This window comes from Pinus tabuliformis, chromosome 2_2 (assembly GCF_031772625.1).
Source record: "Pinus tabuliformis cultivar Carrire ecotype Pingquan chromosome 2_2, CPIR1, whole genome shotgun sequence".
Lineage (NCBI taxonomy): Eukaryota > Viridiplantae > Streptophyta > Pinopsida > Pinales > Pinaceae > Pinus > Pinus tabuliformis.
Genome location: NC_142300.1, coordinates 982766282 through 982779154, shown reverse-complemented (window position 1 = coordinate 982779154; position 12873 = coordinate 982766282). Strand labels below are relative to the sequence as shown.

Sequence of the window (12873 nt, the reverse complement as noted above, 5' to 3'; positions counted from 1 at the left end):
CTCTCATCTCATTTTCAGAGACGATGTTCTTATTTTTGGTAAGGCGTCATGTATTGAATGGACCTATTTATGCTAGAATATCGATTCTTTCGGCCTTGCCTCTGTTTTTTTATGAATTGTGAGAAATCTATTCTCATTGATGCTTCACAAGAGTGTGTAGATGTTCAGGTGATTGTTGCTACCTTTAATGTTGACGTGGTCCCTTTGGACTATGGTTTCAAATATATTGGTTTCATTTTGAAACCAAACAACTATTGTATTCAAGATTGGTGTTGGTTAATTGACAAGTTCGAGCGTAGGTTGAACATCTGGTTGTCCATTGGAGGTAGATTGATTATGGTTCAACATGTTCTTCAAAGCATTTCGGTTTATTGGATGCACCTATACATATTGCCACTCTCCATTATCAAGGGGACCAATTCTATAATTTCAAATTTTACATGGAATGGCTCATATGACACAAAAAAAATACATCTTTCCAACCTGGCGAACATTTCCAAACATTGAGGATGGGGGTTGGGGTATATTGGACATTGAAAATTTTGGTTGGGCTTTAGGGGTAAAAAGCTTGTGGAGGGCATTATTCGGCTATGGGATATGGTAGTCTATTATTAAGGATAAATATCTCAAAAATAAATCCCTTTTAATATGGATTAAAGAGGGATCTAAGTCTCCTACCTCTACATCATATAACTGGAATGGTTTGATGAAAATTAAGAAGTGGTTAATGGGTAATTTACGATGGTTGATTGGGGACGGAGCTAGTGTTGAGATAGGATTGAACCCTATTATCGGGTTTAATGGTGACCATATATTGTCCCCTTCTCTCATTCGACATATTCACACTCATGGTATCTATTATGTCAATCAGATACCTAGATCTACTAAAGGGATTTGGGTTTATATGGGGTCTTGGCTAAGGAATGGGATCAATATACAAAACATCTAATTTTGGCAGGGATTTTTTTGGATGGTCACGAGGCTTACTTCACTTGGGATGGGAAGATTGTTAAAGATTAGATCCAAGTCAATCATGCATACATCTACATCTCTAGGTCGGTGGTGCATGTGGGGGAATTAGTTGGTTCTATCAAATTTCAAAATGTAATCTCCCTCCCAAATCGAAGTGTTTTGGTTGGCTTGCTTGTCAAAACAAAATTCTTACTTGGGACAATGTGTGCAGACGCGGATATGTGGGCCTTGGTAGATGCATATTATGTTTACATGCTTTGGAGGATGTGGCACATATTGTTCTCTCTTGTCCTTTTTCAATTTCCATTTGGTTTGGCGTTTTAATAATTTTTAATCTCATGACCAATTGGTATTAGAAGTTTTTTGATGCTTGTATTCGAGATTGGATCAAGAAACATAAGGAATTTAAAACTCTTCCTTTCTATATATTGTGGGGAATTTGGAGAACCAGGAATGCAAGGATCTTTGATAATAAATAGCGAGATATATTTCACACTTGCATAAAAAATTGTGCATATTTTAATGAAATTGGCTTGGTGGCAATTTCTGGTCCCATGCGGAACATCCATCATGTGAACATTTGGGGAAGTTTCCTTGTGGGGTTTTTTGATGGGGCTTCCAACAATAAATCTTGTGGATGTGGGGCCTTCATTGTCATTAGACCTGGTCAATACTTCCATTTCAGCTGGTTTGGTGGCAATAGTACAATCTCTAGGGCCAAATTCATTCTTTATGGGGCGTATTATACTGTGCAAAATGGCTTTCTCTCACAAAGCTGAATATTTTTGGTGACTCAATCATGGTGATTTATTGGGCACTAAAACAATCTTTATTCACACCTCTCTCTTTTGTGTTGGATGTGAAGGATTAGGAAGCTAATTGATCACTTCATCGAGGTCCACTTCACACACATTTACAAGGAAGAAAATAGTGTGGCAGACAAATGATAAAAAATTGAACATCTTTTCATCCCGAGGGAAATCAATTATGCATACTTTGCATATGATCATCTATAAGGAACTCGAAAATTCCTAATTACTTAGTTTTGTTTTTTTTTTTTTTTTGTTTTTGTTTTTTTTTTTTTTGCGTTATGTCGTATATGTGACTGTTATTATTGTTTACTTCAATACTTGTAATGCAAATATTAGAAAAATGATGAAAATATTTTCATATTAGTTAGTTGTATTTTTCCACGGGTGGGAAAGCCTATCATATCTCAATTGTCAAACCAGCAGTGAAGACAACTATCTCTAGTTGTTATCTGCGAATTCAGACTGACTCATCATTGTTATTCAAGGAAAACCATGTCACCTGGAATAACTCGCTGGTGGTTCGTAAGGGGGCAAAATTTCACTTCTGCCAGATGCCTTTGGGTTTTGGGCCGTTAACCTGTTTCCTTACGTTAGAAGAAGACGAGCTCCTAGCCAAGCAAAAGCAATTTTAGAGCATACTCTAGGTCCAATTAATTAGCTGTATTACTAGTAATTGCACTATATATATATATATATATATATATATATATATATTATGGAGTCATCTAACGAGGCGAAGGAATTGCCCAGACAACTAAAAGTGGCCGGAATCCGGGCAAAAAAATTTCAAAAAATCTTGTAGAGGCAGTGTTTGAATCGTGTTTTTGATGGTGGAAATGGATTCAACATCATAAAAAACGTCTAAAACACTTAAAATTTTGAAATTTAACAACTATAATTTAGATTTACAAAAATCCTTGCTTTCTCTAAATATAACCTGAATTTCTATAACTTTTCGGACAACTCCTCCGCCTCAATAGACTAAGTGATTAATTATACACCCGAAATATGTTGACAACTTCTTATATTTTTAATATAAACGCTGTTGGTTTTTTTTTTTTTTTTAATCCATGTTAAACCTAGTAAACATTATATTTAATATATAGTTATTTTTGTAAAATTGAAAACGATATATTGTTTTCTGAGACACCTGTTCATTTCAGATCATAAAATTTTGGTTATAAGATTGGAGAGATAAATTCGCTTATCACGAGCCTAAACACTTCGTTACTTCGTGGGTTTTAGTGGGATAGATGAATAACGCGAGTTGGTGATTCGACAGTGTAGCAAGAACACCTAGGGCTTGAAATCCGATTAATCGAAAGACATCAGATTTACCGAGCATGTATGGGTAAATGCCAGTGAAACCTAGCATATCAAAGTGGCGTTGACGTGACGTAGCTGGTAACTCAGCGGCCCATCCTGTCGATTTGGAGGCCCTCGGACTGCGCTTAGCTCTCTGGTAGGTTGTTTGTTTATGTTGTTTAGTCGTAGGGTTTTAAGGTCAAGGTTTAGGGTTTAACTTTTGGATGTGCAAAGAAGATGATTTTCTATTTTTTTCAGCATCGGGGAATATAAAAATGGCGTCAGCTCCTTCTGGATTCGAGAAAGATCAGGTATGTTTGAGATCTGTGGAGTTCATCTATTTTTATTTCACCGTAAGCTTGTCCTTCATCTAAATGCAGCTAGATATTTAAAATCTCTGCAAGCACACAGCACTGGATTTCCATTGTTTCTACAGAAGTATGATGGTGGCGTCTTTTAATTTGTTTGCAGATTTTTGGCATGGCAGAGCAGGAAATGGAGTACAGAGTTGAGCTTTTCAATAAGTAATTTGCTATTCCTACATTTCCTTTTAAATGTATGTAAAATAATATATTTAAAATTGGAATTTCCTGTGATTCTGGATTTCATTTGTCTTTTGTTGCATGCTTGTGTTTGCTTATATCTCCATGTCCCGGCTAAACTTTGAAAGATCTTTCTAATCTTCCATTCATAATATTGGTTTATAATTCCTTCTATGAATCTAGGCAAGGCTTGTTCATTGAAGTACATGAAATCCCGAGCTATTTTCATCTCATGCTAACCTCATTGAATGCTCCGGGAAGAGATTTTGTATTGATGCCAGTCATTAAAACGACCTTGCGATTCTTGTTTTTTGAATTCATATCTTAATTGCAGTTATCTCTTGGCTTGTAAAACAATTCATATGCATATATATGCAAGCACTCAAAGTTATTTGGATGGCGTTTCGACTAGAAATTAAGGTACGGGAATAAAAGTAGCAGAACTATTTTTGAAGGAAATCGATATCTTCACTCTGCCAGGGATGCAACTTATCTGTACCCAAACGTTGTCAAGTGGACGAAGGAACCTATTAATAATAATCTATGTTGCATGGGTTCCCGAACCCCGGGGGTGGGGTTCTCGAACCCGTCCCGGGTTCTCGTCCCCAAGTACTTGATTCGGGTTCGGGTGCTTCTGAGAAGAACCCATAAGAACCGGGTTCTTCTATGAAGAACTGGGTTCTTCATTAAAAAAATTGGGTTCTTTTGTCTTGACGGGTACGGAGAACCCTGATGATGGGTACTTGGAACCCCAAAATCAGGTTCTTTTGGGTTCATTTTAGTTTTTATATTTTATTTTTTAATTAATTTAATGGGCTTCCCCTAATATTCTAGGTAGCTAGTTCTTCATCTTGTGAGAGGAATTGGAGTACTTATGCTTTTATCCATTTAGTAAAAAGAAATATGTTGGGCTAAAAGAAGGCAGAGAACTTAGTGTACGTTCATAGCACACTTCGTCTCATATCTCAAAAAGACCCTAGATATGACCAATACACAAACAACGCTATGTGTGTGGATGAGGAGATACAACCAGATGGCCTTATTGAGCTACCTCCAATTGCTATGGATGAGCAAGAGCCTCAAGATGAGAGTGATCCCTACCTGGAGAGCATGCTAACTGAATATTTGAGTGATGTTGATGACATCGCTTGAGGAAGCCATTGTTCACCATTAGATACTTTTATTTTAGTATTTTAAAATTTCTCAGTTCTTGTTTGGAGATGCCTTAAGACAAATTTTGAATGTAGTATGACGATGGACATATATCATGATTCTTATTAATATGTAAACTCCAATTTGTACTTGATATCTAACTAGAAATTTTGAAATTTCATTGTGAATGTTGAATGTTCAACGATGTGCATGTTTAAATATTTAAAGTTTAAATCATAAATATTTTAGTTTTCTTGTTTAAAGTTGAAAAATATACAAATTCATATATATTATAATTTATAAAATATAATATTTATATATATATATATATATATATATATATATATATATATATATATATATAAATAATAATATACCCCCGACGAACCCACGCATCCTGTTTCGAAAAATGACGTCCTCGTCCCCGCAGCCGTACCCGTCCCCGAACCCACGTTTCCTGGCAACATAGATAATAATGGGTTGGAAGAGTGACGTATCTATCTGATGTATTGATGATCAACCTGTTGTTCATTAGAAAGTGGCCCTTGTTTTCTTTGTAAAAGAACAATAATTTAAATGGGTGTCTCGAATCATATCCAAACATTAAGGGTTAGCGGTAATAACCAATGCAAGATGAAAATAATAATATCACCTAACCAATCCTCAACTGTTAATGAAAACAAGTGTATTAGACCAGAATTATAGTAAAACTGGGGGTCCTTGAATTTGGCATTGTTCATAAACATCTCTAGTTTTTGAGTATCCATTTAAAAGAACATAAGACAAACGTTATCGATTCTCAAGGTGGAATACTTTAGCATGGCACACTTGTAATGTTATTGGAATGAAAGATTGGCCTAAACAATGAGATATCATCTAGGATATGCTTGAAGGACATTGTGATCTGTCAGTTGTTCTTAGATCCTTGTAATTAATGAGGGAAGGGACTCGAGGGTGTTGTAACTCAAGACTACACCCCTCTTTTTGAGGTATTGATCATAAATGTTCTATAGCTCGTGGGGCTTTTATTTTACATTTTGGGGAGAGAAATATGTTTAAAAAGAGGAGGGGATTATAATTTCCTAGTGGTATTTGATGTGATGGACCATTGGAAAATTATTATATGAATCTTGTAGTCTAAGATATAGGGGTAGAGAAATGGGGGAGCACTAGTTGTCAGATGAGCCATAGGTTGATGACATGTGCATTCCCTAGGTTTGACAGGAAACAATTCTTTTGATAATGTGCAAGCTGTTTGATTGATTAATGCAGGCTTGCTTCCCCATATCATGCCATGTGTCGATGAATGATCGGAGTTGTACATACAACATGTGAACATGTGGGTGAGCTGCTAGCATGCCCATTGATAGGATGGGGACACAAAGCAGCTTTGTGTTGAAGTTGTAACTAGAGTTTGTCTTCATAATATAAATTTATCATTGATGTATTTATTATTTTATTATATTTATATTTTGTTAAAGCATGTTCTTCATGCTTAGAGCCCAAAGAATCAAAAGAATTTATTTTTAAATCAAGAAAACTTATTTGAGTCATGTCCCATTTGGACACTTGTAAGAAAAAGAATTTAAATTTTATTTTTGAGTCATAAGCCCACAAGTTGACCAAGTTGGCCCTCCTTGGACAAGTCGGCCTGGTGGCACCTATTCGACCCTCCTAGACAACTATATATAAGAGACAATTCGACCTCTTGGAAAGCTCACTCATCCATCACCTCTTTAAGTATCGTACACACCTAAACAAAGAAGAAGAAGGCTGAAGTCAAAGGAGAGAGAAGGCAGTCAAAGCACAAGAAGAAAATCGAATTTTCTACCCTACTGCAGCTCGTACACGTGACCAATTTTTCTTGTGGAATAAGGTTGAATTTTTGAGATAATTGCAGGGCAAAATTCAACCTCTACTGTAGGGTCGAAATTTTGAGTTTGACCAAATTTTGAGGAAGTTTGACTTGTGTTGACTTTGAATATTGGAGGAGACTTGGAGGGTTTGACATGATATATTTGCAGTGTTCCACGGGGATGTGTCCCCCAAGGTCGGGTGCACGCACCCCTCGCACCCGGGATGGGGAGTCTCTTGGGGTGCGTTTTCCCACACACCCTTTTTGGGGAGTCTCAGGGAGACGCAAGGGGGTGCGTTTCCCTAGCATGGGAGTCTAGACTCCCCAAAAAGGGTGTGTCTGGGCATCCCCCTTCAGTGTGGTAGTCTAAACTCCCCAAAAAGGGTGTCTCTGGGTGTACCCCTTCAAAAAGGGTGCTTCTAGGCGTCCCCCTTTAAATTTGTCTAATAAGACCAAAATAAAAAATTAAAAATTAAATTATCAAAAATCAAATAAATGTATTTGAATATTTCATTATTGATTTTTATTTCTTTTATCGAATCTCATGGTATTTATGGATAATTCAGTGATGAGACTTGAGTATGTCATATGATTCATGAATGATGTATGTATCAAAATGAATGATGAGGATGGGTCAATGATTCAATTGTCTATTTAATATTTTTATGCTTTCATTTTTGAACAATGAACAATGAATATGAACTTGAATTATATATATATATATATATATATATATATATATATATATAAATTATATACCTCGACGTCTCCCCGCATCGTCAAAATTTCCCTAAAATTTGAGGGTACTCCCACACGTCTCCCCCTGTGCATCGCCCCGCACTGGAGTCTTGGTGGAACATTGTATATTTGTGGCAATTTGTGCTTGGTCTTGGATATCTCTCATTTTGATCTGATTTTATAAGAGAAGGATTGTTGGGTTTTCCCTTGGCCTTTGGACTAATTTCTGGTGTCGTTTGTCTCATTGTGACCTTTATGTTTTGAACATTTGTATAATTGCTTGATGAAGAAGACATAAGAAGTAATAAGAAAACATCCTTTGCGTCCTAAACTGGGCTGACTTTTTGTCCATTTTGCTCTGCAGTGCATCTTTGTGATGGCTTCTAGCTTTCAAGACTTTTTTGGGACTCGTTTTGATGTTTGGAAATTCACCTTCTATGGTTACTCTGCTTTTTTGACCTTTCTTGGTCTATGCTGACTCTTAGTAGGCACTCATGAATTGACCGAGAAATATGTAGTAAATCATTCCTCTCACTTTGTAGAATTATGCAACTTCCTCTTCTTTAATGAAGGCAATTTGTTTTTTTTTTCATTTGAAAAAAGAAGTAATAAGAAGACATCTAATATTCACAAGTAATTATCAAGAAGATGAATCAAACATTAAACTACACTACATTTGGTTTCTCAACATGGTATCAGAGCTAAGGTGAAGGAAGGAAGCTTGAAGATCACAAAAGTGTTGGCACTCTTGATCGAAGTCATCTTTGCAGTTGCCCTCTCACTCTTCCAATGGCCAAGTACACGAAGGAAGGTCTCAAGGCTCTAACGATTCTCCTTCAATCCATCAAAGGACACATCACCACCTTTGTTTCAAAACTATCTAAGGAAGTCAAGAATGGAAATCTCTACTCATCTCTTACAAGTTCAATTGAAGATGGCAACGCATGGCTAATCAATAGTGGAGCTTTGAGGCATATGACAGGTGAATGTGGACATCTCAACACTTTATCTAAAGAAAGCTACTCTCACGAGGTCAAACTTGGAGACATAGCTATCCAGTTAAAGGCATTGGATCTACCTCCATCCTGCTGGAATTTAGTGGGAACATTCATCTCAACAACATCCTTTATGTTCTAGGTTTGAAAAATAATTTATTTTCTATTTTTTGTTTAGAAGATAAAGGACACAGGATAACATTTATTGATGGCAAGGTGGTTGTTTGGGCTAAGGGATCTAGTATAGATAGTGCTAGAACTATTGGGATTCGTGAGAGGAGGTTATATAGACCTCTAACTCCTCCTCAATATTTAGTACACATTGACATTAATCCATGTGAATTGTGGCATAGAAGATGTGGCCATCTCCATTACAGGATATTGCCATCCTTGAGTCAAATGGTTACATGTATGCCCTAATTGAAAGAAGAACATGAATCAGTTTGTAACAGGTGTGCTCTTGGCAAAAATGTGAAGAAGTCATTCCCTAGCAGTGACTTAAGATCCAAGGAAATCTTGGACCTAATCCACTTTGATGTTTTTGGCCCAATGTTTGAAAAATCACTTGGTGGTCATGTATGCCATGTAACATTTATTGATGACTATACTATGTAATATTTATTGATGACTATTCCATAAAGACTTGGATCTATTTCTTGAAGTCTAATTATGAAGTGTTTGACAAGTTCCATGAGTTCAAAGCTGAAGTTGAGAATATGGCAAAAAAGAAGATCAAGATCTTGAGATTTAATAATGGAGGTGAATATACATCTCTAAAGAACTTGTAGCCTTTTGCAAAGAAGCTGGGATTAAGAGGGAGCTGATAGTCCCTTATAATCCCCAACAAAATGGTATAGTTGAAAGAAAGAATCGATCTATCGAAGAATGCGTAAGAGCCATGATACATGATCAAAATATTCCCAAATTCCTATGGGGGGGAGAAGCCTCTGACCGCGATATACATTCAAAATAGAAGCCCTCGTAGAATTCTTGGTGACATAACTCCGGAAGGATTTTTTGTTGGAAATAAGCCTAATGTTGATTACCTCAAAATATTTGGATGTCTGGTCTTGATTCATATTCTCAAGGACAAGAAAGAAGTTGGATCCTACAGGGATGAACGAAATTTCTGTTGGTTACAAAAACTCATCTAAAGCATATAGAATCTACATCAAAGAACAATGACGTATTGAAGTAAGTAGAGATGTCACATTTGATGAAAGCGTTGCATATAAGAAGTCCAAAGATATTCCCATTGACTTTGATGAAGAAGAAGGACTTGTCTTTCCTAATGAAGATAGTCCAAGACAAACCAATTCTCCAGAACCCTCAGTTGATCATCATGAAGAACCAGAAGGACCAAGCGAACCTGTCATCATTCCAAAAACCAGAGAGAGACTTGCTTGGCTTAGAGCAACTTTACAATAAGCTGAAGGACATGCAACCCCAAGAGGAACATTCAGAGAAATCAAAAGACCCAAAAGGTATTCTGGTTATGCAACATATATGACCAAACTCATTGAATCAAAACCTTCTACTTACGAAAAGGCTGCTGAACAAGTATGGAAGAATGCAATGATGGAAGAATATCAATCAATAATGAAGAATGATGTTTGGGAAATCGTTCCTAGACCAAAAGATATTGTGACTTCCAAATGTGTTTATAAGATTAAGCATGCAACTGATGGGAGCATCGATAGATACAAAGCAATATTTGTAGCTAGAAGATTCTCTTAACAAGAGGGAGTTGACTATGATGAAACTTTTGCTCCTACAACCAGATACACAACAATTAGAACTCTCATCTCTATTGCAACTTTTATGGGATGGAATATACATCAAATGGACGTGAAGACTGCTTTTCTTAATGGCACAATTGATGAAGAAGTTTACATTGAACAACCTCAAGGATTTGAAGTCCATGGGAAGAAATCCCATTTCTACAGATTAAAGAAAGCTTTATATGGCTTAAAACAAGCTCCAAGAGCATGGTATGCCTGAATGGATGCTTATCTAATAAGGCTTGGTTTCGTCAAAAGTACTGCAGATCCGAATCTATACATCAAAGTAGTAAAGAATGAACTAGTGATCATATTGCTATATGTGGATGACTTATTAATAATAGGTGTGGAGCATCTTATTCGTCAATGTAAGAAGGAACTAGCAGTTGAATTCAACATGAAGGATCTTGGACTAATGCACTATTACTTGGGACTTGAAGTTTGGCAAAAGGCTGGTGAAATCTTTCTTGGTTAAGGAAAATATGTGATCAATATTCTACAAAAAATTGGGATGATGGATTGTAAACCTGTGGCAACACCGACGATCACCAATTTGAAGAAGTTGAGAAGTTCAGATTCAAATCTTGTTGATCCATCATTGTTAGGTCCCTATAATACTAGTGTATCCCCCTTATTATTATTGTTGTGCCCATGTAGCCTCCATATTGTTATTGTTGTGCCCCATAGAAGCCCACTATTGTTATTGTTGTGCCCTTACATTATTATTGTTATGTAGGCTCTGATTATATTGTGACCCCTTAGACTCCTATATATACAAAGGAGGTCTTGTCATTTGTATCATCTGAGAATTGTTCATTTATATACTGTAAAAGAGGTTTCCCCCTCTAAGAGGATAATTTTTAAGTCGTTGATCTATATCTTTGTGAGCTTGTTTGTTAATTTTGGTATGTTCTATGGTTAAGAGCAATTTACTTCAATTTTCTTGTTAGCCTAATAGAAATTTCCAGATTAGCAATCGCATTAATATTGATAGTAAATGCAGATAGAACATAAACAATAAGCAGAAGACAAGCGGACACAATATTTGGAGGATGCCAGGGAAAAACCCCAATGCGGGGAAAACCCTTTGATCAAATCTTCTTATTATTCTTCAAAAGTTCGACAAAGAGAGAGAGTACACTATACAAAATTCACTTGCCCAAACACAGTCAAATTTGTCCAGTCAAATTGTAGTCAACATGATGCCTTAACTAGAAAGTCAACGTTGGTCAAATCAACAGAATTACTCCTCCAAATTAGCTCGGTCAAACCCATTCAATTCGGCCTCCAAAAATAGTCCAACTCAGCTCAAAATAGTCTTGAAGAAATCAGTTAAACTTGGTCAACACACAGTCAAACTTGCGGTCAAACTTGCTGTAGTCAACGCTGGTCAAACAACCCAAAAAATCTCGGTTTCTGTGCCCAAATATGCGGCCTACCCAAACAGAGATATTCCCACAAAAATCGCAGTCAAACGAAGTCAAACACTGCCCGATCAATGCTGGTCAAAGCTAGTTGCAACTTTGTCAACGTAGAAATCAGAAAACCCAGTCAAACTTTTGCACGTGTGGAGGAGAAGAAGGTTGCCCTGAAATTCGTACGACCTAATCAGATGGGGAGAGAGAGAGCTATGTGTGAGATGATGAATGTCCAAATGAGGTAGATGCTCCTATTTATATGCAACATTGAGGGTGAAGAGGCATGCCTTTTGGGCTTCTTGAGCCTACATTAGATTGCTGGCCGACCTTGGCAATTTGTCCATAGAAGAAATAAATTCATAATTCCATTTATACATGTTAGAATGAGATGATCTTTAGATCAATCCTACACCTCTCGAAAGGAGGAATCCAACAAAAATATCATTTCCACCATGTGAGCTGTCCAAGATGGAGTTTGGCCCTAGTTGCCAATTTTAACACTCCCTCTCAACTAGGGAGAACTCCACTTGCCAAACCATTTGACAATCTGTGCCATCCTTGTCATCCCTGCTCTGCTCTACTCTGCTGTGCTGTGCTGAACCATGAAGAAGAAATGATCGAGTGTATCATACCACTCTCCACTGACCCGAAGTCAGTCTCCATTGATCCTAGATCAATATCAAACATCCTCGAATAGGGAGTACGGTAGTACACGATGCATCCATCGGTAGTACTATGGTCCCTATCCTCATTTCACTACTCATTGGCCAAATGAGAGGTACTTCCCATGAGTTCCGGACTACGTGGGTAGGATGTATCGACAAGAGAAGGTGAACCACTCATCTTACTCATATGCCATAAGAGGAGGCGAACCACTCATCCTGCTCATATGCCATAGGAGAAGGTGAACCACTCATCCTATGCATATATCAACCATCATGGGGTATCACAGGGGAAGGTGAACCACTCACCTGTACACAACGCACCACCAGGGGAAGGTGAACCACTCACCCTATGGTCGCTTATCGCTCGAAGAAGTACCCCAAGCCACCAGTAGCTCCGAGAGCTCAATATCCAACTCAAACGAGACCCTCATAAGAGGGTCTCTCCATAACTTCAAGTCGTTCACGAAAGGTTAAGAATTTGACCTGCCCGGGGGCTTCGTAAGAATATCTGCGACTTGATCATCAGTCCCAATGTGATGGAGCCTTATTGCTCCTCGTTGTACCATATCCTAGGTAAAGTGGTACTTGATATCAATATGCTTGGAGTGGTCATGAAACACGTGATTCTCAGAAAGACG

At 37.3% G+C, this 12873-nt stretch overlaps 1 protein-coding gene across 1 annotated transcript in view; it reads left to right on the top strand.

Moving 5' to 3' along the window:
• The first annotated feature begins 2990 nt into the window (after positions 1 to 2990).
• Positions 2991 to 12873, top strand: part of LOC149196590 (mitochondrial import inner membrane translocase subunit TIM10-like) — a 111118-nt gene continuing 101235 nt past the window's right edge. The window contains exons 1-3 of the mRNA XM_089405578.1: positions 2991 to 3246; positions 3348 to 3400; positions 3561 to 3613. Coding sequence (XP_089261704.1) covers positions 3365 to 3400; positions 3561 to 3613 — 89 coding nt within the window. The 5' untranslated portion in view covers positions 2991 to 3246; positions 3348 to 3364. The remainder of the gene's footprint in view (positions 3247 to 3347; positions 3401 to 3560; positions 3614 to 12873) is intronic.